Source organism: Tyto alba, unplaced genomic scaffold, assembly GCF_018691265.1.
Source record: "Tyto alba isolate M040663 unplaced genomic scaffold, T.alba_DEE_v4.0 Super-Scaffold_20000042, whole genome shotgun sequence".
NCBI lineage: Eukaryota > Metazoa > Chordata > Aves > Strigiformes > Tytonidae > Tyto > Tyto alba.
Window position 1 is genome coordinate 5,408,384 of NW_024881293.1, and position 23,793 is coordinate 5,432,176.

General features: G+C 48.2%; 1 protein-coding gene across 1 annotated transcript in view; it reads right to left on the reverse strand.

Moving 5' to 3' along the window:
* The window catches only part of NOC2L (NOC2 like nucleolar associated transcriptional repressor), a 56,180-nt gene that overhangs the window by 8,274 nt on the left and 24,113 nt on the right, over positions 1-23,793 (reverse strand). The window contains exons 13-17 of the mRNA XM_042794659.1: positions 21,961-22,074; positions 21,690-21,791; positions 16,746-16,889; positions 10,862-10,975; positions 5,841-5,976 (exon numbers count right to left, since the gene is read on the reverse strand). Coding sequence (XP_042650593.1) covers positions 5,841-5,976; positions 10,862-10,975; positions 16,746-16,889; positions 21,690-21,791; positions 21,961-22,074 — 610 coding nt within the window. The remainder of the gene's footprint in view (positions 1-5,840; positions 5,977-10,861; positions 10,976-16,745; positions 16,890-21,689; positions 21,792-21,960; positions 22,075-23,793) is intronic.

Genomic DNA, 23,793 nt, shown 5'->3' on the forward strand with positions numbered 1-23,793 from the left:
TGTGCAGCCATGTCTCCTGCATCCATCAATACACTGCTTGCAATTTATTCCCTGCTGTGGCTGCACCACAGCCAGGGGCAGACCAAAACAAAGCAACCAGAGATAGGCAGCGTCACCTCGTTAGAAGGATCACTGTGCTGGGATCCTGGACACGGGAACTCAAAGTCCTGTCTCGAACTCCACTCCAACTGTTTTGAGACACTCCTCCCTCTTCTGCCCCAATTACTACACCCAATTTTTTCATACTGACTCACTGAGCAGGGACTTCTTCCTCCTCAGCAGGCTCTGCAGCAGCACCCCCCCACCAAACCTGGATCCTGGTTGAGGTCTCTCAGTGTGACACAAGATGCGCTGACAGGGAGCTAACCAGTGCTCCTAGCTTCCAGGTTCTGAAAGGAGCAGATATGGATCTGTGCTGATGAACTTACTGATGGAAATCAAAAGAACTGCCCACCACTCTCTGTTCTTTCAGGAACCTCTAAAATAAACAGAAGTGCTGGTACTGACAGAGCAAGGGGCTCACACCACAAAAAAAACTCAGTGAGACTTCTATGAACATGACACCCGACACAGAAATGCTTGCTATTGCTAGTCTCGCTAGGATTCAAAACAGATTCATTCATTCATTCACTCGTCGTTGGATTCACAAGGTCTGAGAAGTGAAAATGAAAATTCAGATGGGTGGGAGGTTTCTACCGGGGTCCTGTGGCCTACAGCAAAGGCTGAAGTCAGGGTTGGCACTCAGGAAAGAAGAGACTGAAGACCTGCAAAGCTTACAGAGCTAGGGAAAAGGCTGCTGCTGTCAAAGATAAATGGCTTATCACAGTTTTGGCTGCTGTGAGGCTGCTAAGGTTAAGGTAAGAAAGGATCAGAAAGCTTAACTACTGCTGGGTCCTGCAGGACCTGAAGGGTGAGGAAGGAGGTCTGGGCCAAGGGGAGCAGATGGCCTGCTATCAGCCTTTCATCTCTGGCCCGATGCAAACCCGGGGTTAGGACTCAGAAGAAGAGAGGCCTAAAAGACAGGTTTGTGCCTGGATCATACATGGTCCATTAAAGCAGGCTGATGGCTGCAGCAAGCACAGGAGGCTGATCAGTGAGTTCAGTGGGCAGCAGGCTTAAGGAAAAAAAAGAGGAAAACAAAATGCTTTTTTCAAATATTGTCTGTGTTAAAGTTGTGCCGTGTCTTACTGTGTTACCAGAGGATACAGTGGAAGTCGCAATAACAACGAGGATCAGGTGTAATCAGGGAACCAGCAGATTCAGCAGTGAATATGAAACGAAATGGTCTCTCTGCAGTCCTCAGTTCAGAACATCTCCAAGCTGCAGACTGCCCTGTAGCCTCCCCTGCTCCGAACATACTTTTTCCTCTTCCCTGGTATCTCCATATACTGTGACAGCACCAGAGGTGTTTAGCTTGCACCTGCATCTTTATGCACCTGCTCGTTATCCCTCTCCTCAACGATGCAATTAGAGTGCAGCCCTGGAGCTGAAGGGCAGAAGGATTCAAGGCTGTAACACCTGGCTGGAGCTGCTTCCCATCTCTGAATCACTCCAAGGATCCCTCCAGGAGCATCTGCCCTGTGAGAATCCACTGCCACAGTCTTATACCCACACTGATTCTCCCCACAGAAACCTACCCCATCTGAATTTGCTCCCCAGCCCATGCTGCAGTTTCTCCTTTCCAGGCAATCTAGGATGCTTCCTATTCAAGTGGCCCCTCCTTGCCTGCTCAAGGGATGCTCCAGGGATGCTCCTCCGGGAGGGTTTGGGAGGAGGTGCCTCTGCCAGATGCTGCTGCAGCTCCTGATCCCCAGTGGGAAGAGAGCAGGGGCGGGTGGTTCCCATCTGGGAGCAGCACGCTGGGGCCAAGGGCTGTGAGAGCTGCCAACACCAAACTGCTGGCAGCCATTTCCTGCAGCAGTGCCTGGGGCTGGATGCAGCAAATCTCCTTTTCCTGCTACAGCACAGCTGAAAACGGTGGAGGTGGGGGTGGACAAGAGGGGGACGATGCTCAGAACAGAAGGGAAGGTGCACAACTGCACCAGTGCTGCTGGAGCATCTGCACCTTACCCCCCTCCCATGTGCAGGGACGGTTTTCATCACCAGCCCTTGGCCCACCCAGGAACTAGTAATGGCAAACTGTGAGAATAGGGAGCTCCCCAACCCCCCCGAGTCTGGGAAAAACGTGCCATTCACTCCCTGCCTGGGATTGGAAAGATCTCTTCAGAAGCCTGCTCTGCTGTGAGAAATACAAAGGTCTCTGAGGTAGAAGTTAGTTAATGAGCAAGATGTTTTGGCTAGCAATGGTTAACCCAAGAACTCCAGCTGCTTTGCAGGCCTACCCTCTTCCAGAGAGATTAGGGACAGTGCAAACTGAAATCAACATTTCACTGATAAAATACTTAAATTAAATCAAAAGAAAACATGAGGGGGGCTTTGAACAGCAGCTAAATAACAGAAAACTGATGATTTCCTGGCTTTTAGCAGGCAATTTTCCACTCTTGTGAATTTGGTTTGGGACATAACAGGCCAAAACAACTACTAATCGGAAGAAGAACGTCCTGTCAACACAGGAAAGATTCTGCCAAGCCAAATGCTGTGGTTGGTGAGAGATGGGAGCCATTTTCACTACGCCTCCATAGCCAGCATCCCACCAGAAAGCCACAATGATGCTGCACTAGCAGCAGGTCCTGAAACCCAGACTTTTATGTAGTAATCATCTGGGGGAAGAGCATTTTCCAGACCAGGGCAACCATCCTCACAGATTTAACCCAAGGGGTTGCATAAGAGGATGAATTACAGCAACAGACCACTGCAACTATCTAGCTAGGACTTTTCTGGCACAGAATTCCTTCCTTTCCAGAAGTCCTTCCCTCCCTCCCCTTTATTTGCAGAGACCTACATGTTCCCAGGACTCTCGAACTGGCTCCTTCCAGTAAGAACTCCCTTCAGAGTTTTGGGTGCTGCTGCTAAGCCTTGCTAATGACAAGAGCACGGACGTCTCTGGGTATGGCTGACCTTTCCAGTAAGCCTCCTATTCTTTTCCCACATTGTCTTGACATGCCCAAACCATGTCCGTGCTTCCATTCCCTGAGCAGAGGGGGTGTAACCCACCAGCCCCATCTCTTCCTGCCCACAATCTGGAAGTAGTGTTAGGTCAGAAGGGCTGATCTGCTCTGACAAGCTTCCCAGACCCTCGCAACATCTCAGTTACTTTCATAGCACCAACCTGTCTTGGATCAGGTCTCTCCCTATCACTTTTTAAGGTGGTCAGCATCACTGGGCATTCTCATCTATATTTCTTCTAGACATATTTCTTGTTTTCCTCTCCCAGAAGGTCCATCCAGGGCAGTCTTATCTCCCTGCCTAGATTTCTGCCACCAGCTACTCAACACGTCTCTCTTGGAAGTAGTCTGAGGCTGATTCAAGATAAGCCAAAGACCTTCCATTATCCCAGACTCTCCTTTTGTCTTTTTTGAAGAGAGGAGATTGTCATGCCTTCAAATCTCACAGGTAAAAAAGCAAATACACAGGTCACAGCAGCTGCAGGGCCTCCCAAATTCCCTTGCATCTGGCCACCCGGGAGAACAATGGCCACAAAGACAGGGAATTGCAGCAAATTGAAGCACTGGCTTCTCTGACTTCCATCTGCAGCCAGCCCTGACAGTTGCTGAATGCAGAGCACGGCTGGGAACATCTCACACCCCACACAGAGTAAGAACAAGAGCTCATTGTGTGCGTCTCCCAAGACACAGACGCTTTTCCCAGCCTCCCTGGTCCCTCTCCCTTTCCCACTGCAGAGTCACACCATTGCCTGGAGGGGACTTCACCCTCTGCTACAGCACAGACCCAGTGCTCTGCTGTCCCCACCCAACGCCTCAGGATCCCTGGTAGGGCTGGGCACTGTTGCTCCTCGAGATGGAAGCTGCCTTCAGGGCCTATTCCCTCCCTCCAGAAAACACCCTACTAAGAACAAAGGCTATGGAGAGGCAGCTGACCCAGGAATGCTGGAAGACAAGACCCATTCCTGACACCGAAGACTAGATACTGCAGCTGTGGGACTCTACAAACAGAGCAGGGAGAGCCCCCCTTTGATATCACATGGACCTTAGTCCTCATTTGCACTCTCTTCACGATATATATCAGCCCCTTAAAGCTGCCAAAGAACCTCACTGGACAGATGTCACAAGCACACGCACAGGCAGGGGGGTTAAACCTGTGCCTAACAAGTAGATTGCAAATCAGCAGATTTCTCCAGCGAGCAGGCAAGCACCAGAAACAAGGTAGAAGCTGCATACGTTAGGTGCCAGACAGACAGCTGTATCATCAGTAACGTTCACCAGACCTGCCTCATTAGCATCCCAACGTACATCCAGGAGTCCATCAGTCCAAGAAACCTCCCAAGTGTACATACAGTCAGCTCCTGGGAGGCACAGGAAGAGGCCCTGGGTTTCCCTGGCTCCCAGCAACTTGCCTTCTGAATTGCAGTTATCCCTGCCTTTTTAAAAGCCACTCGGATTCTTCTAAGGCATTGACTCATCTGGCAGGCAGGACAACCCCGCATCTCAAGGATTTCTCTCAGCAAATCATTTTGGTGGCACACTGATCTCTTAGTACCTTGGTGGGCCACGTGCTCGCTTTTGCTCTCCCATTCTCTGCCAGGTCACCTACAAATCCACTGACGTCAACCTCAAACTATCAAACAAGAGTTTTCCAACCTTTTCTTCCTCCTGTGTCACAGATGCCTGTGAGGGAGACAACGCCCACTGGATCTGTTGTAAGTCTCAAGATTTATCCTCACACCTTACAATGTGCACAACAGACTAGGACTTTATCCATACGTTAAATCTCCACACAAGAAAACTCCGAATTCCTGCAAGTCGCCCTACTATACGAATGACAATGCATTTAGATAACCTGTGATATTCCAAACATTTCAAATTACAAAAAGAACACCTGAATTTTTCCTCAAACTATGTGGTGAACTTCTCCAGCAGGTTCCACAATTTACTGTGGCCCCCTCGTGGTCACAGCCAGAGAGTGACATCACCCCATTTTCTCTAGAGGCTCTAGACTTTCTTGGCTTGTCAAGAATACTTGCAACGTCAGGCACTATAAAATAAATAAATCAGAAGTGCATGAAAAGAGAGGATAACCATTCTTCCATCAAAGATCCTTGTTCTCCTAGCCAGCCCCTATGATAGCTATTGTTTGCAATGACGTATATAGCAAAGATCCAGCATGCCGTCAGGTAGAACAACACTCTTATTCCTCTTTTATAGGTGCAGAAACAAAACATGGATTTCTGCACCTCCACTCATGGCACAAGAAGACCGCAAACACTTATGTTCTCTAAGGTGAGACTTCAGCCCAGAACCTGCACAGGTTGTAAGCACAAGGAGGTGAACTCACTCTTTGGGAATCACAGTATGAATCATGGCTGCTGCTTTGACACCTTTGAAAGCAGGGTCTGTGTTCAGCCAAACATCCCTTGGTTCTTGGGCTATAGTGTTGAGGTCAGTGTCTGTGACAAAAGAAAGGTGCCAAGGGGAGGAGTGAGTATGGGTTATGTACAGAAAAAGACTAATGCAGCACTAAGGCTTTTAAATGAGCTGGATTGACAAAGTAGGAGAGGGAGAGAAAGACAAAAGCCTCCCAACCACCTCTGTCACTTTAAAAAGCCTCCAAAAGGCATCATCATCCTGTGCTCTCTCTCCCTAGCCGTCTATCTTTTTTTCTGAACATGGCCACCATGCATCCCCCTGAGGGCAGGGCTGTACTGACCCACATCATATGGAATTCTGGACACGAAGAAGGCATGCCCAGCCCCAGCCCCATACCTTTTATAGAGAATCCAACATTCTCCTCATCAGAGTCACTGTCGAGCTCAAAAAGGTCCTTGAATTCCTTCTTATCTTCCTCCTTGCTTTCATCTTGCTTCTTACGCTTGATTTCTGGGAAGTTCAAGTCTTCAAGCTGAAAAAAAACCAAAACCAACAGTAAGAGCAACCTTAATTTGTACTTTTAAACATAAAATGCTGAGCTTAAACACAGGATCTTGGCTTTGCCCAGTATGTGTAAGCCACAGTGCCAAGAACAGTTGGGTCTGCCTGCTGCCAACTAGGGAAGCAACAGATAGATTTGTGAGCTGGTTACAAAGGTGAATGATACATGCAAAGCACCGCTGCTCTATTGATCTTTCCCTAATAAACTACTTTTGCTAATGGGCCGTCTACTGTTGGTACCTTAGCACGGATAAAAACGCAAGACATCCTTGACAAGCTGGCTGTCCTAGATCTCCGGACTGAAAGCCACACAGGCGCTGTGGGCTTGGGCAACCAAGCACAATCAAGCCAGACTGTGCTGGTCACCTCTGAAGTAGCAGTCTTCCACCAACGCCATAAGCTGTGACAGCTATAGCAAAGACGTCGTCTTTTTGGCTGCAGATTTCAGCACGGCTAAATGGCAAGGTGCTGAAGATGCTTATGGTCCGTCTATGCCGTGGCTTCCCCGGTTGCTAGTCCTTATGGAGATCAATGGGCCAAAAGCCTTGCTGCTGCAGACAGGCAATATCAATGCCATTAAGTACTTGCAATTGACACCACCTCACTGCTCTTTACACCTCTCCGGAGGGGGATTAGGGGGAGGATTTACTTGCAAGGGCTCAGGCCAGCAGGGCAAAGATAATCAGAATGCAAATTAAATCCCAAGTGCTCTCTGAACATCAGCTGCCCGCTGCCCCTGCCTGGCTGCACACCTCCTGGGAAGCACTCATGCATTAGCACACATTAGCTTGCTTGGAAACATTCGCCCTGCGAGTAATAACTCATTTGCTCTCTCCCACCCGTCAGACCACCCCTCAACACACTCCTCTCTGACCGCATCCACTCCAACCCTGCCGTGAGCTTCCCCCAGCGGGAACAGCAGCAAAGCAGAGTCTATACAGAAAGGCAGCTCTCAAAGAGAGAGAAAGAGTGAGGGAGCAGGTATGAGGGGGAGAGACAATGAGACACACACTTGCTCCTGCAGCCAATTCCAGCAATTTCTCCCAGCCTGTTTCACGGTTATGGTCCCCAGCTGGGCAATATTGATTCTGGGAGCTGAGCACTTACAAGCAATAACGTGCAGCACCAGGATGGAAAGTCAGGAGCTGGCCAGAGAAGGGAGCAAATCACCAATCACCATTTGCAGGGTCCTAATTTTAAATCATCTTCCCACCTGCTCTTTTCCACTCTGAGATGTCTGTCTTTCCACCGGCCCTGCAGAGACCTGCTGGGCTGTCTCTGTGCTGGGGAGACACGTGAAGAAAGCAGCACAAAACTGGCTTTCCAAACAGCAGTCGTTGCATGCCAGAGATGAGACTTGGGAGGCAAAACGCAGCAAGAGCTGCAATCCAGAGTCACTGCCAAACGGCTGCCCTCAGCTGACCTAATGACATAGTGTAACCATCCTCTTTTCTAGGGTGGTTATGCTCCAGCAAGCTCCATGGTGGGGCAGGGGAGCTGCTAGGGTGAAAACATTTTTCTTAGCCCCTACCAGTCCTGCTGGACAAGACAGGCTCATCCTTTGCTCCTCTCATTTGTTCTGGCACACTACTTTATGGAGGGTGAGAGGGCAGAGGGAGATGCTCCAGAAATAAACCACAAAGGTTTCAGAAGCTAAAATATAGCAGCAGCTATGCTTCTGACCCAGCATTAAGCTGTGATCACAGACACAGTCCCTGTATCTGATCCTTTTCAGTTTGTACATTGCTTGCCTCTGCAAGCGTCTCAGCCAGGCCAGGCTGCCATCATCCCAGCCTTAGGGAGAAGCACTGGTGCTTCCTGCAGCCCAAGACCTGGCCCTGGCCCACCATGTCCTCTTTCAGTAGCTCCCTTTGGGTCAAGGCCTCTCATGTCCCAGAGGTTACTAACAGGTACTGGGAACTGGGGCATGTCATCAGTACAGCTGAGCTGACTCTGGAAGTCTCCCGGTCACAGGCAGCACCTTTGGGCCCTCTTCTGTGCCAAGAGCCATGTTACCTGCAGAGTCCCTGTCTGGCAGCACTGGCAGCTATCACTCCTCAGCAACAGCAGCAGTTAAATAGGAGTCCAGCACTGCCTAACCAGGAAATAGGTGAGGTTTAAAGTGTCACAAACAGAAACCCGGTTTTGACAACAACCAACTGTTGCATCACCTGCCCATGTCCCTGTTGGCAAGTCCTATTCTCCACAACCCTGATCACTGTTACTCCTCAGCAGCAGTAAATTAAACTAAAATCATCCAGGGTCTTAGTCTCCCTCCTCACACATCCTGAGCATGGGACATTTCCATGGAACACATCACTTACTAGGTTTAAAGTGGAAATGGAGCTGTGTATGAGTAAAATGTCTCATGTACATGATGTGGAACAGTCTTCTCCAATTCAAGGGAGCAAAAGAGAGACACTTATCTCAATATTGTGAAAAATTTCTCCAGTATCCTGTGCAAGGCACATACAGCAAGGAGCAGAGGCTGCTAGTTGGGACTTTGTATTTCCATACTGCCTAGGAAAAGCCCCCATTTTCAAAGGCAGCCTACAGTTTTGGGTGACATCAGTACTGGCTGAATTCAACCTGAGCATATTAAAAAGGACCTGGTGTTGAATCATGCTGAGTTGTGCTACCTCCAACTTTGAGACTCCACAGGAGTGCCTTCAAGATGGGCACCTCAAAATAAAGGCACCAGAAAACCCTATTAGCTGTGGAGTGATCACAAAGCAAAGGAACGAGACTTGTACTGAGCCACAGCTCACAGATACAGCCTGTGTTCATCACACAGTAGCAGTAATTAGGTAATTTGGGGGCCAGTCTTTTAATCCCCAGATAGAGGGTTACTATCTACTGAATCTCATGAAGCCGATTAGTCTACATCCCATTAAAAACCTTTGGGAAAAGCAAATGGAATGGGCAGACGGGGTCAGCGTTGTTATATAAGGCAAGCTGCACCTCATAGCAGCTGAGAGCCAGGCTGATTTTTTCTGTTATTATTTTTTCCCCCCAATGGCTGCTAATGGGACGTGGATTTTCCCAGCCCTAATGGGCCTCATGGTGTTCACTCTCCTGCCGGGGCTCACAATGCTGCATCATTAAGCTAGCGGTCCCCACCGAGAGAGACAACAGCCCCATTCACCAAGCAAAGACGCCAGGCAGCCACAGGCCTTTCGGAAAGCTAACTCCAAAGTCTGTCTGTCTCTACAGTTTATCTGTTCAGCCCACTTTTTCCAAAAGAAAACAAGTCTCTGTCACTGCCCTTCAGATTTCCCCTAGTTTCAGTCTTCCTCTATGAAAGCAATCCCCCTCAAGGGTTGCTCTCCACCTCAGCTGGCCCTGGCCACCTCAAGGAGCTCCAGCTCCCCTACTCCCTCCCTTTAACATGAGACTGGGGCTTGTCTACACCGAGGGCTGATCTCTTCCCTTGTGATAGCTGCTTCAGTACCAGGAAAGTGTCAGCTCGCACCAGCAGAGCCAGTTTTGGGCAAGAGATTAGACCCCACTCAGCCATCACTCCTTGCTGTTTCCTAGCATCCCTTTCCTTTCTGCAAAGGCCACATTCTCCTGCTAGGTTTGCACAGAAAACAAGTGGGCTTTTTGTTCCCTCTGCAAGGCTGCCCCAGGGAATTTCAGCCTCCTGTCCGTATATCAGCCTAGTATAAGATACTGAGCATTTCTAGGATCTCCCAGGTCTTCTACCACGCTCTGGGACTTGTATCAGAGCCAATCATCCTCATGTCCCATCGATTATTTTAATTGTACCTCACCATACGCTGGAGACACCAATTATATCTATTTCCTGCTCCCTGGCCAAGAGCCTAGCTCAGCCACTTTCACTGCATTAGCATCGAGACAGCTTTCCTTTAGCCTCCTAATGTGAGCAAGTTCCCACCCCCACCTTCTGCATCCTGGAGTGTAGTGCATGAGGGCCAAGGAGCCTTCCCTTGGGCAGGAGAAGTGGGAAATGGGAGTCTGAGCACTTCTGTCCAGACAGCAAGTCCCACCTGACAACCAGCCACCCCCACCTGGGTGAAATAAGAAAATGCAAACCAGAACTCATCTCTGATATGTCTTTTCCTGAGAGGCATCTTCCCCTCCCTACCTTCTTGCAGTCAGGTTTTAGCATGGCAATCCAGTCACATTCTGCAGAGCTGGAAAAACAGCTAAAGGCCTACATGAGCTCAACCCACTCTGTTTTACTATTAAGAAAGCAATGCAATGCAATTTGAAAATTATGCAAACTGCCCAAAGCAAATGTGAGAAGGCCCATGAATGTGGGGATGAACACATAGAACAGGAACTGTCAAAACTATGTCACATGCTTGTTCCAAAAGTTACATCCACAATAAAGCTATTGACCCAGTTGCTCAGACACAATCGAAATCTGTTACCCAACTCACCCCTGCCAGTGCACCCAATTGCTGTATCCTTACTGTCTGCAGCTTCCTAGCCTAGCATTACAAAGGCTGCTGGACCGATGGGTCTTGAGGAGCATGAGCCTAAACAGGGCCAGAGGGACATTTACCCCACAGCTGCTTCACCCCCTCTCACCTACTCTCTATTAACTTGGGCAACTGAACAGGCTATGGGCAGGGGACACAGATGCTGCTCCTCGAGATCCCAGCAAGACAAATCTGCAGGGAGCTGAAGACACGGGCTAGGCTGCTGCCCAGCCAACACTCAGGCTCTTTCCAAGAATGCCCAGCCTACGCACTCACGCAGCTCGAGCCAATTTCAGCTCACACCAGTGGAGCTGGTTTTGACCAGCAGCCATCCTGCTGCCAGCACACAGCTCTCTTGTCTTCCCATGGCACAGATGATGACAAGTAAGTGAGGTGTTTCATTCTTACTCTTTCTTTGCCGCTGATTTCCAGTTGTATCTCCTTCTCTCTTAGCTTCTTCCACTGAGTATAATACTTGGTCAGAGGCGTCCCCTCCTCTTTGACCTGCTTCTCCCATTGTTCCTGTGGAGAGAGGAGGTGCAGATTTAAGAAAGGTTTTCAAAGCAGTTTTCCAATACAACTTTGGGCAAATGTGGGCAGTCAAGACTCTTTCCCAAATCATCTTTTCCCAGCTTCTGGGTAGGAAATTGGCAACCATGACTGAGAATGCAACCAGGACCAAGTGTGAATTCAGGCAGAGTCACATAAGCAACTACTGAGTCAGGAGTGGTGTGACTGACAACTCTCCAGAGGTAAAAGCAATGCCTGGGCACTGCAGGGAAATCCACAAAAAAAGCCAAAAGATGAAACAGACAGGTTGGCCAATGCAACAGCCTGCTTATGCAATACCAAAGCACTGGGTAACACTGGCACCGAAGGACAGCATAAAGTCCTCAAAAAGGAACATCTATATGGTGGTGCATAAGGTGCTTTAGCTTATGGAAGATCACCAAATTTTCTCAGCATGGTGGCCCGAAATCTGAGTTTACAGATTCTTATTTGTCCCTTCTAGATGAGGCCTGATTCTCAGAATTACCGAGAACTCACAATAGGCTCTCCTAAAACTAGCTCAATGCCTTCTGGGATCCAGTATTACTACCTTGGCCTTGAACATTCATTTCTACTCTAGCTCTAGTGAAAAGACACTGTCACAGAACTCAAGTCAGATGATGCAGCCTACTGTAATGAAAAAGAAATTACTTCAACTGAAACCTGAAGGTGGGAATCAAAGGGACAGATCAGAGGATCCATCAGGACAAAATTTGTCCCCTGCTCCTTCAGTGGAGACTTTTGATCACCTGCTTGGTTCTTGCTTTTTAATTCAGAAAAACCTCACACAAGCATTTACAAGACTCAAGTACCAAAGATGTCTGACTGCCCGTTCCCCCTGTTCTGCAGCCAAGTGTTTATTTTTGAAACAAACATTCCCCTGCAGGGCCTTGGACTCATCCCAACCTTCAGAGAGCAGAGCATGAAGAAGTGCCCAGCCCGTTTCTGCTGTCCAAGCAGGAAGAATAAGGAGGTGCAAATACCGTAAATGGTGGGAAGCAAATTAGATGGTTAAAGATTCTTTTATGCTTCAATCATTTGGCATGTTAGTGCTGAAAGAAGGGTGGTGGCATGTCATATTAAAATACAATTCTTCTTAATCTGCCAACATTCCTTTAACTTAAAACCCACACAGAACTGTACCTGTTAACTGGATTACCACAATGCCCAGAGGCTTTGCATCACCCCACAGTAAAAAGTCAATCTAACGTGAGCAGAAAGACATGACATACAAGTAGGAACTGAAACAGGAACAAAATATCCCAAATCCACATCAGAACAAATCCAGAGCTCTGTACGAGCAGCTGAATGTACATGATGCTCCTGTTTGAAGGGGGGAACAAAAGGCCAGACCATTTTCACAGCAAACACAGCAGCAGCTCAAATATTCTTCAGCAGATCTCAAATCAACTGCTCTGGGGAGCTGAGCCCCAAAACTAGGGAGTTATGGTGTGCTGGCTGCAGCCTGCGAGCCAAGGCGTGGGAAGAAGTTTGTTTAAAGAGCAGGTCCCCTCAATGGATAGCAGCGCAGAGCTCCCAGCTTACACAAATAAGCAAAGTCCTCAGTATATATTGCAAAGTGAAATACATCAGTGTATGCCAGCTCTTGATTTGCCCCATCACTGGGAGGGAAGTGGAGATGATCTGTGGTCTCTGCAGCTGGCACCAGGAGCTGAACTTTGGCAATTAAATGGCAACCAGCTTGTGTCACTTGCACTCTAATAGCGCAGAATCTATTTATACATCCTACAACAGGCGCTATCGATGCCGCATCGAGCCAAACAGGCCCTTTCTGGTAATCATGGGTCCCAGGCTGACAAACCCCACGGGACTGTTCATAGCACGGCTCCAGGTCTGCACGGCTGCAGCCTGTGTCTGCTCTCCGCTCTCCTCCCCGGCACGCTGACTGAAAGCACAGCTCATGTACCGCCGGCTCCAGCAGCACTCGCCAGCGGAGACGCCAGCCAGCAGACAGCACAGCTTCACCGTCGATCTGACCCACCACTGTGGCACGAGGAGCAATTCCCAAGGAGTACAAAGTCACCCCATTTATAGATCAGGCTCATATCAGGCTGCCAGCTGTAATTAGGCAATTTGTTGATGCTGCTTGGTATGGACAACTTCTGAGAAAGACTCTTCTTACTGAGGGCAAAAGTCTATTTGTTCTGTCTGATATGGCTCTTTTGGTTTTAAAGCGTGCTGGAATCCAGAGATAAAAAAGACCATTAGAACACTCCCATTTTTCTAGTCAGAACACCTCAACGGGAATTTTGAGAGCGTGGATGCCATCATGCCCACTTTAACCATTTGCAATTCTCCTCCTATTACTGCTTTAGCATCACTGTGCTGTCAGACAACACCCAGCACGGACCAAGCCCACAGCGCTAGCACCTGTACAAGTGTAACAAAGATCACCACCCTCCCTCCAGAAAAACCTCCCATCTGACATGTGAGATGGGGATGAAGGCAGAAGATGTGGAAAAAACATGGACACGAAGCAATGTTTTCCATCAGCTCATTCCCTCACTTCGCATTTCGTTAAGTGTGACAGCCTGCTGGGTTGCACTGTTCTTAAATGAAGGTTTCCCAGCTCAGCACAAAGGGCTGCCTGGGAGCCACAGAGCTGTAACACAGCCCTGTGTTACACACGCTGCAGGTCCTTTTCCTTCCCTGCATTTTCCCCTGCCAAGCCAGAGCCCACACTAGTGCAGGTGAACCTAAAGTCAGAGCTGCACATGATGCATCTGGATTCAACTTCAGCTATGCGCTCCCCTTTTTTTGGCTCCCCTCACAGACACCTTAATTAGTAGAGTAACCTATTAGCATTGTACTTTCAAAAAAGCATTGACTCTCAAATATTAACCTGCTGCTTATTTAAAAAAAAAAAAGAAGTGAGTACTCAATTTTAAAATAATGTGGAAGAAGTCAGGCTGAACACATCTGGTGTGCCTATCCCTCCATACCACAGATCCTGGGACGTGAAGGGATCCCTCCACAGTCCCTCCATGTTAAGTTAAGCATTGCACCACCATGCTCCCCTGCAACACTAAGTTCAATCCCTGGACTGTTTATTCTTTAAAATTACATAATATAGACCTTCAGGCAAAATTCACCTTCCTAAAGCATGCCCACTATTCTAATTCCCCCCATGAAAGCCACACTTCAGCATATTGCATGGGAAGAATTAGCTCAGAATTTGGGCTCTGCTCCCTACAGGGGAGCAGACACAAATGCATGCATGTGAAAACCAGAGAGCATTTGCTTTCAATTGCTCTTGCTGGCAAGGGGGACATGCAAATACCTCCCCTTCCCTCACATCCCTCCTTCCCTTTTCTGGCAGTGTTAGCTCACGAGAAGTGCCAATGCCCCACATATCTTGGAGACAGCCTGGCAAACTCAACCCAGACTTTGAGGGACACTCCAAATCGTTCTGGGAAGCCCAGTCTCTGTGGGAGCTTTGGCCCTTCTTGGGAATCTACACCATCTGCTTGCAAAAGCATAAGGGGAAAACACAGGGCCACTTGGGCACAAAAGATAAGCCACCACAGCTCTTCCACCCCACAGAAGTATGGAGTGGAGTGTTTCCTCTGCTCCCAGGAGTGCTGATATCCCATGAACGGAAGGAAGAGAAAGGCTCCCTTCTCCCACAGGACAACATGGTGCAAAAAATACAGATTGCACAGGCAATCCAGGCATCCTCCGTGAGCCTGCCCTTAAATGGCAGAACAGCCATCTCCAAGCAGGCTTGGCAAACTGGTGCCTGCTTCCCTCAACCAATCTCCCTCACTTAAGGCAGGCTGCCTGTTGCTGCCCCTCCAGAGCCAAGCCTGCCGGATTCATGCTGCCCACCACCTTGGGAAACCAGGTGCACCAATATCAACCAGGAGACATACAGGCAGGAAGATGTTAAAAATAATCGTTTGGTTCCTACACGAGAGACTGCAGCCAGAGTTGCCGGGAAAAGCAGACAGAGGCAGAGTTGTTGGAAACCCTGTTTTATTTAGCCAACGACCTTCCCTGGCTCATCTGTTTCACGGAGAGCCCTGGAGGCTGAAATCTCTACCTCTGCAGAGTGGGTGGGTGGTCACAGCATTTCCCGCAAAAAATACAAAACAACAAAACCCTAACCACTTCACTCCAGCTGGAAAGCATAATTCCTTTAGCAAAACAGTCCAACCCAGAATGGCATTTACAGAACCAAAGACTACTTAAGTCACTTCAAACCCAGTTCCATCAACCCCTTAATCCCAGAATAACGCTGTTGCTTCCTGGCATTGATATTTCAGGATTTCAAAGGCTAATTTTCCTGCAGTCCCTGCACTGTAACTTCTGCTCTGTGCTCAGCTCCATGACAACAGGTGAAGCTTTCAATGATGCAGAACTCCAGACTTTCTAACGATACCATGTGGCCAGAGAGACCACTCTGACCCATCAGTTACCTTGCAGACAGAGATATTTTCACCTCTCTTCTGCCAGGCAAGGAAGACTCAGACCCACTGCTTCCTCTCACAGAGTGGCATGCACACACACAGTTCATCTGCTATTAGGCTTGCAAAGGCTGCTGTGCTGGATAAAAAGAAAGATAAAATGTTCAACCCAAAGGACACACAAAGCAAGCTTCATTAACAAGTCTTCCTTCCCTTTGGCTTCATTTACATAGGGCCTGGATTTCAAATACCTCAAAGTTTAGGTCAGGTCAACACGTCCCCAAAGAAGGGTGGAGCAAAGCAAAAGAAAAAAAAGCTTCAAGCAAGGACACCGAAATGAATGTCCTGACAATATGCTACACCATTCCTCAGAGGACCTGGCTCAGAGCAGGCAGACTCCTGGAGCAGAAGAAATAAGGAGAAAGGCAGCATCCCTCAGCCTGTTAGCCAGATGGCCAACTATTAGCTCACACACCCTCTAATATACTGTTTTCTAGCTGTGCTACAGTTCATTTCCTAACATGAGAGGGGTCTCCATCATCACCTTAGTTACTCCTCTTCATCTCATCACTCAGGTAGAATCTTGACGTTTAACTCAACTGCTCCGCAGGTGCTATGAGCCACCCAGAGCCACTGCAACTTTTCTAGGCGTCGAACGTGCTCAGCATTTTCTCAGCAGGCTGGACGCTTAGGCTGCAGACACCAGAATATACCAGCACCTCTCTTGAGAAGCAACTGCAGTGCCCAGGATGCCTGCTCACTGTTCTTACTGCTCACAACTTTCCTGATTCTATAGTGCTGTCTACACAAGGGCCCAGGAAAATGGGGAAAGGTTTGCCTCAGGATCCTAAACTGCCACAAATCAGCCTGCTGATGCCTCAGTTCTACACTGCTGGAGAGCGGTCTCTACAGACTAGGAAGAAACAACACACTTACAGAGGCGGCAGAATCCCCTCTATCACTTTAGGCATGAACTAGCACCTACATATCAGGAACGTGATGATGAAAACGAAGAAACTTCTCAGCAAAGGAGATGCCCCAGCAAAGCCAGGCACTTCCATGCATGCGTGTGTGTTATAAATAATAGAAGGGTATAATTTACGGACCGTGTTTTCCATGAGGCTCTTGGCTGCGGAGTCTTGCCAGCTATAGCATCAGAGCCCTGCCGAGTTCAGTTGTTTGTGAACATCTGCCCCACCCCGCACGCTCCCCTTTCCATGATCTCGTCGTCCCTCCTCCCCCTGCCACCCGCTCAACCCCAGCAGCCGGAGTCTGCCTGTCTTTCCAGGAAGCCCAAATCGAAGTAGCAGACTCACCACAGACTCCCTGCTGGCCACGCCAAAGGTAGCTTTCTGACGCTTGCTGGCGATGTAGGCAGAATTTTCCTGCAGTTTCTCCAGGAGCTGCCGGATAGGCTTGCAGTAGTTGGCAATCTTGCATTCCTTCAGGAAAGATTTTAGCTGGGAGGAGGAAAAAGAGAGGAAGAATGAAAGCAATGTAATAGTTTCCATAAACAGATCCCATCAGCAAAAAAACATTTCCCACCCCCAGTGACAGACAACATGGGGCGCCTTTTCCCTTCAATTCATACCATACTTCAATGTATCACCCATATTCAGCCCTGGGGGCCCTGCCACCCCAGGCTGGGAGGATGCAAAGGGTTGCAGCGACAGGCCAGATGTTTGTGTGCAATCCAGCACAGGGGCCTCGCTCAAAACCAGCTCTTTTCACCCTTTAACACTGCTTCTTTCTGAAAAAAATGTATCAGTGGAGTTCAAGCAGCCACCAGGAAAAAAGTCTACACTCTCTGGGGCCTCAGCTCCTAGCTACCATTGTAGTTATAGTATCACTCCTGCTCCACCAAATAGTAAGAGGGACTGTAAAATCAGATGTGCAGAGACTAGGAATAACAGTGGATACCTGTGGATGCTAGATGGCCAAAAGCACAGGGAAGCCAGGATTAGAATGGGGAAAGGTGTCTGTTGATTAAAACTGTAGAACACCAGCCAATATGGGAGTGGGAACACCAAATAGAAGAGGCTGTGGATGAGACTGACAGCTGGGATGGAAGGCAGAGTTTGAGAAAAGACTTGATATTGAGGTGGATGTGTCTGTGGACTGGGAGTAAGGATCTTTGGCACAGTTTGGTGAGAAAACTTGGTGGTGCTACAGCAGAAGAGCAGTGGGTCAGGACAGATGGCCACCTGCAGTCACATGGGGTGACGTCTGTTTAATGTCTCACTGTACCAACCCAACCCCTTCCAGCACCACTGATTCTTCAAGGGTGCAAACCCACACGCCCACCACTCCAAAATGGGCAAAATAACCCTCTGTGAACAACCTGTGCAGCATGTGCCTAGATAATTCTTTAGTTTAGACCCAAGGCCTTACATGTAACCCTCAGAACAAAAGCCAGTCTGCCAGGAAACCACAAACCCTACTGCAGCCTGAAAGGGTGAGGACCATCCAACTTAACAAAGAATCTGCTCCTGCCCCCTCTCTGCACCCAAAGCACAATTTACTACTCTCAGACAATGAGACTTCATTGCAAACAGAGCACATTTTGTGTTATTTTCTTTTTTTATCTCAGTAGCCTTGTACTCAAGCAAACCTCCCTTCTCCCCAGCAAAGATTTCCCCCCCCTCCAATACAAACCACCCTCCAATACCACTGCACTGTTCTGACACCTCCAAACTAAAAGCTGAGGCAGCAGTGGATGCTCTTGATGAGAGAGAGATGAGGGTGTCCAGATTGACTCATGGCTTGAATCCTAGTTTATTACCCTGTCTGCTAACAGTTTTCACCAACTCCAAGACAAGCCTATGGAGTGCTGTCCAAATTCTGCAGGCCAAGCTCTTTGCTAGACCTTTATATATGCACACACACACGCTACGTAGACACTTGATTTAGAGACAGAGATCCAACAAGGCAGAAGAAAATGGTTAACCACAATGGAACCTTCCAGATGTTATCAGGATAGAGATAAAGGGTTTCTAGCCAGCAAATACAGTACTGTTTTCTCTACTTATGGCTTCAAATGTTCTGCCTCAAAAGACAGAACTGTGGGAAGGAAGATGTCTCCCTTCTGTCAAGCCTACATGTTGGTTTGATCTTACATGCCAAGTGAGTAAGTACTAAATGTTAATCAGGAGGTGACAGTCACACCTAGGCCTTTCTCTGTCAGGACACTGCTCTCCTGAGGGGTATATTGGTGCAGGATCTGCTGTCTGCTACACACATGGAGAATGTCCCCCATTACCTAGCAGCAGGGGTTTCTTTTGTCCCATTATCCCCAGCATACGCCCACCTGTCATCATACATCCAACACTAAAAAATGGGAGTTAAAATTAATACCTTCCCCGCTTTCTACAAAGCATACAGCCCATCAAACAAGTACAAAGAAACCATCAGCAAAACTATTCTTTTGCTGGTGAAGCCTGTCCTACCCTCACCCACCCCTTTCTAAAATATTTATTTTTTATAGGTGCTGCATATTTATCTCCACTGAGAGATGCATTTGTCATTCAATTTATCTCACTTGATCCCCACAGCTGCAGCCCCAGATCCATTTCATCCGCTGCCACATACATTATCATTTTTCTTTCGTTGCAGAAGTGTCACCAGAAATCCTGCAAAAATCTCAGGCTCTATCTGTGCAGTTTGGTGTTGTGTGTTCACTCTCACAGCTGTATGCTTCATTTCTTCTTTCCCCCTCCTCTCTCCTACCCCTGCAATCCCTCACAGTCCCACCACTATCTGCCACAGATATTAACAAAATGTAATGAGATCTCAGTCCTGTGTTGAGGCAGGGAACATAACCAAGGCGGCAAAAGAAGATAGGAGAGAGAAAGTGTGAGAGAGAGAGAGAGGGAGGAAGGTACTCTGTGTATGCCTTCTTCCACTCTGCCAAATACAACCACCACATCTCTCCAGAATAAAAGCAATCAGAACATGTGTGTGTGTGTGCATATGTGTCATTAACATCTCACATCGGTTCCTAGCTAAGCAGCTCTGTGATTAGTGGGATTGATTCTGTCAAACTGCCAGCCTTAAACACCAATGGTTTATACCAGCAGAGACCACAGCAAAAACCCAGCTCTTCTTACTGTAAACGACGCAGGGAACTAGAAATGATCTGAAGCAGCTGGGCGTATTGCAGAGAACCCAAATTGAGCCCAATCCCCCACTTATAAAAAGCAGAAGGAACAACTCAGGACAGAGAGCGAACAGCAGTGGGAGTGGCTGCTGGCAGAGCAAACCGGCACCTCCTGCCCTTCTGTCCAGCGGCAGGTCATGTCTAGAGCATGCCAACCCCTGCCTCCACCCAGCAGGACCTACCCCTTATTGATGCCTATCCAGTTTTTCCCTTTAACCTCCCATCTCCGCTCTGTGATGACTGTCAGGGCTCTAGAAGAGGCAGTCTCTTTCAAGCACCCAGATGCAGCAGCTCTCTACTCTGAGCTCCTTCCCAGCCTCTGGAGGCAGTGACCACCACGGGGTCATCCCAGCAGCTGGGCAGGACAGACGCCTTTGAACTGTCTCCCGTCCCTACTGGCTCTCCTCTCATTTGATCTGCCAGGGTGCTTCCTGCCTTCCAGGCAAGGAGGTTTTAAAGTTCAGTTTGAAGGCAGTTCAGCCTAGCTTCTCCCAAAGCCGCTGACCAGAAGATGAGGAACCTAACCCTCGCCAGCTGGAACACAGCCCCTACGACACGGCACTGAGAGAAGCGTGAGCTCATCAGGGAGGAAGAATCGGGACAGATGGATTTTTACAGTTAACTGGAACCCTTCCAGGAGAAAAGCCTCCCCCCCCACACTTTCCCGAAGACTCTGAGATTTTTGGGAAGCTAACCTCAGCACCCCAGCCCAGCAGACGCCACGAGGCTGTGGTTAGTGGCAGCCAAATAGGAATCCGATAGCATTAATTCTCTGCAGAAATACAGGCTGGTCCCAGGGTGTGTTTGGAAGCCACAGGGCGCTTGGTGCCAGAGGGCCGTCAGCCGTTTTTCATTCCAGCTAGAACATCGGCTCCAACAGCTTCGATGCTCTCAACAGCTGCTGGCTGAGAGGAAAGGGCTTTGTTCACTGCCGATAAGCGAGATGCACGCAAAGCGAGAGCAAGCACAGGAGCTGCTCTCCTAGCACCGAGAGTGCCTGTCAGCTCACATTAGCCAAAGCAGCCCACTGCCAGCTAAGCAATGGTCTGTGCCAGGCTGCAGCAACCCAGCCAAAAGTCATGTGCCTGACAGATGCCAGGCTGTTACACACAGCAGAAACAAGGAGATTTGCCTCGCCAGCAGCCCATGGGTCCCAACTGAAATGCTGCTCCCACACCAGAGGCATCACAGCAACAAGGTATGAAGACACAGGGTTTCGCGGCAGACACCAAAAGCAAAGCAGAGGTTCACGCCCCCGTGGTGGATCCGACAGCAGCCCTCTGCCAGACTTGTATGACACCCAACACTCCCGAGTTAAAAATAGAGAGGACTAGGAGGAATGGAGGCAACAAGTTCCAACAGGTTTGCACTGAGCTATCTTATTGTTCGAAGCAGAGAGATCGCTGGTCATTCAGAACCAAAGCTGCCCAGCTTGCAAGGCATTAGGGAAGGATTATGTACAATACACCCAGATGCACAGCACTGTTTGGCAGTTTTATTGCGGACAATGAAGTAGGTAAACATGAAGCCGTTAGGAAGAACACCTTGCACTGGGGAATGTCAGGGGAGAGGCAAAGGAGACTACTTTGCAGCACTGCTGTCAGCTGCAGCAAGGAAGAGGGAGGGAGACAAGAACTGTACGGTTTTGCATGGAGGGACTTGGGGAGAAAGTGCCCCAGCTGATGGAGATACTGTGAGAGGAGGGAAGATTGCCATCTTGTGGAAAGCACGTGAGGGAGGCTGTAAGGCAAGGAAAAGTAGGGGCTCACAGAGCACAGGTACTGCTCTGAGACAATACAGCAACTCGGACAACTTTGAATTGCCAAGAACTCATCTGCATTCACTAGTCAAAACCACATCTCTACAGCAGCCCTCTGTTCCATTTTGGCTCCCAAAAGAGTGGCCAACTCCACCAACATTCAGCCTCCTAATTAGATGTGATGCCTCTGTTTCTCCCCAAAATTAAAAGAAAAACTAATTAAGAAAAGGTAAACGTCTCTCCCTTCATATTGTGAGGACTATCTTAAGCTCATTGTTAGCTTAAATGACTTTAACCCCCTGTGTGCACATTCACAGCATGACTGAGAAGCGTCTTACACCTTACCTGAATGACAGTGGGGAGGACCAACTCTGGGAATCCAATGCTGTAGGCCTGGCAATGGAGATACTCAAGCATCAGGTCATAGAGCTGTTCAATGAGTCCGTCCTGAGCAGAGGAAGCAAAAATAGAGATATCAGGTAGGAACTAAACCCGACAGCACCCAGCCTGGGAAATAAGTCTCCAGCCTTATGTGACAGGAACACAAAGCATATTGCTAGGGCAACTCTGTTATTTACAGAGAAACTGCACTGCTGTATGCTGGCATTCCACTTACTCGGAAGGCCTTCTCCTGCAGGTTGGCAGTGGAAAGCTTCAAGATCACTGCAAAGTTTATAGGCTTAGCACTCATACGTCCTGGCTTCTTGTTGAAATCCACCTGTTGGAAAATCTACAACAGAAAAAACAGCGTAAAGAAGGTCACAATGCAAAACAAAACAGATACTACATGACTCGACTAAGATCATGCACTTGGTGGCAGAGCTGAGAAGACAAACCAGAAATCCTGATTCCTGCTTGCCTGTTGTGATCGCTGTCCCACAGCTTTCTTAAATATCCTAGCAAGGGACAGTTAGGGAGCAAAGACTAACCACACTTCAAGCTTTATGGACCTGAACATGAAAGATGCCAGCATAAGTATAAGGTGAAAGGAAACCAACACAAGCAACAGCACAAGAAACTAGAGGTTTGTTCCTCAGATCCATGTTGCTAATGGTGAGAAAGACTGTACTACAAAGCTGGAGTGTATTTTGGAGCTGTCCCTTAAGGTGAGAAGCTTTTCAACAGCAAGACTAAATGTTGCTTACACCAAATCCATTACCCTTTTATTGCCACTGAAATAATTGTCCCAGGAAACAAGAGAGACCAGTAAGTCCCTTTCACAATCCCTTGCCAGGCAAGGCTTCTATTCTAATGCATTTCCCATTGGTGTCCCTTATACCATTTATAACTGAACAGCCTTTGAATAAGTGCTTATTATTCTTCATGGACACATTTCGTTTTATAGCAAGGGACATAGAGAAAAACTGGCCCCTTCACAGAGTTTGAGAGGAGACCATGCACCCTGCTCATCAAAATGATGCGCACACAAGCTCTAGGGTACAGCTGGATGCCCAGTAGACTAGTATGTAACATCAAAAGGCAGACCTGCATCTCTGCTTTTGTGTTTTTCCAGAGCTTGTTTAAAGATAATGGCTGGGGAGAGGAGTATTTCTGAAACAGAAGATATGAAGCTTACGTAGTAAAAAAAGAAAAAAACTGAGAGGAAGTTTACATATGTGTGTGTGACTGGCTCTCCAGGGTGGCATCTCAAGTTTGGTTTTAATTAAGAAGAGCCCTTATTGCCTTAAACTTAACAAACTGTAATAAGACCAAGAACTGTGAAAGCCTTTTCCCCACTCTCTCCTTTTTGGGACGAGCTTCCCACCTTCACTGGGGGAAAGGTAACGTGAAACAATGAGAATTTCCATTCTTCACTTCCCCAAAAGACTATGTTTGGCACACAGGAAACTTATCTTCAGTCAAAATTAGCTACAGCCCAAATCTGTCTTGGTCCCTACTGCCCTAGGCAGACATCAGGCAACAGGGTACACTATCCCACTAAACCTGTGTGCTGTGCTGCTCTTCGCCTGAAGCTGTGACACAGGAAGGAGAAAAAGGTTTCTAAAATGAGCAGCAATATAAATATGCCCTCTCCCATTCTGGCAGGGGCAGACCTTATGAGAAAGGTGGCAAGAACTGCAAAAACCACTTGATCTGGGGCAGATTCCTAGAGACCCCCATTAAGGGATAACAAGTAGCAATAAAGGGAGGTGTTCACTAGCAATAGGATCTCATTTGAAAAAAATAAAAAATAAATCAGCCAACAATTGGTAATCATTTGCGTATCTAATGAAGGCAATTGAGGGGGGCTGATGACAAGCACATCCTGCCCACCCATACTTTTAAACACCTCAAAAGCAGCCTACAGTTCCCCTCCCTGTTCCCAGCACTTTTAAATCACACTCCTGAGAAGGAAATCATTTCTATTCCCTCTATGCAAGCAGCAACACATTCATCATCAGACCCCAACCAGCCCAGCAATGTAGGGATGAGGCACACTGATTGCTAG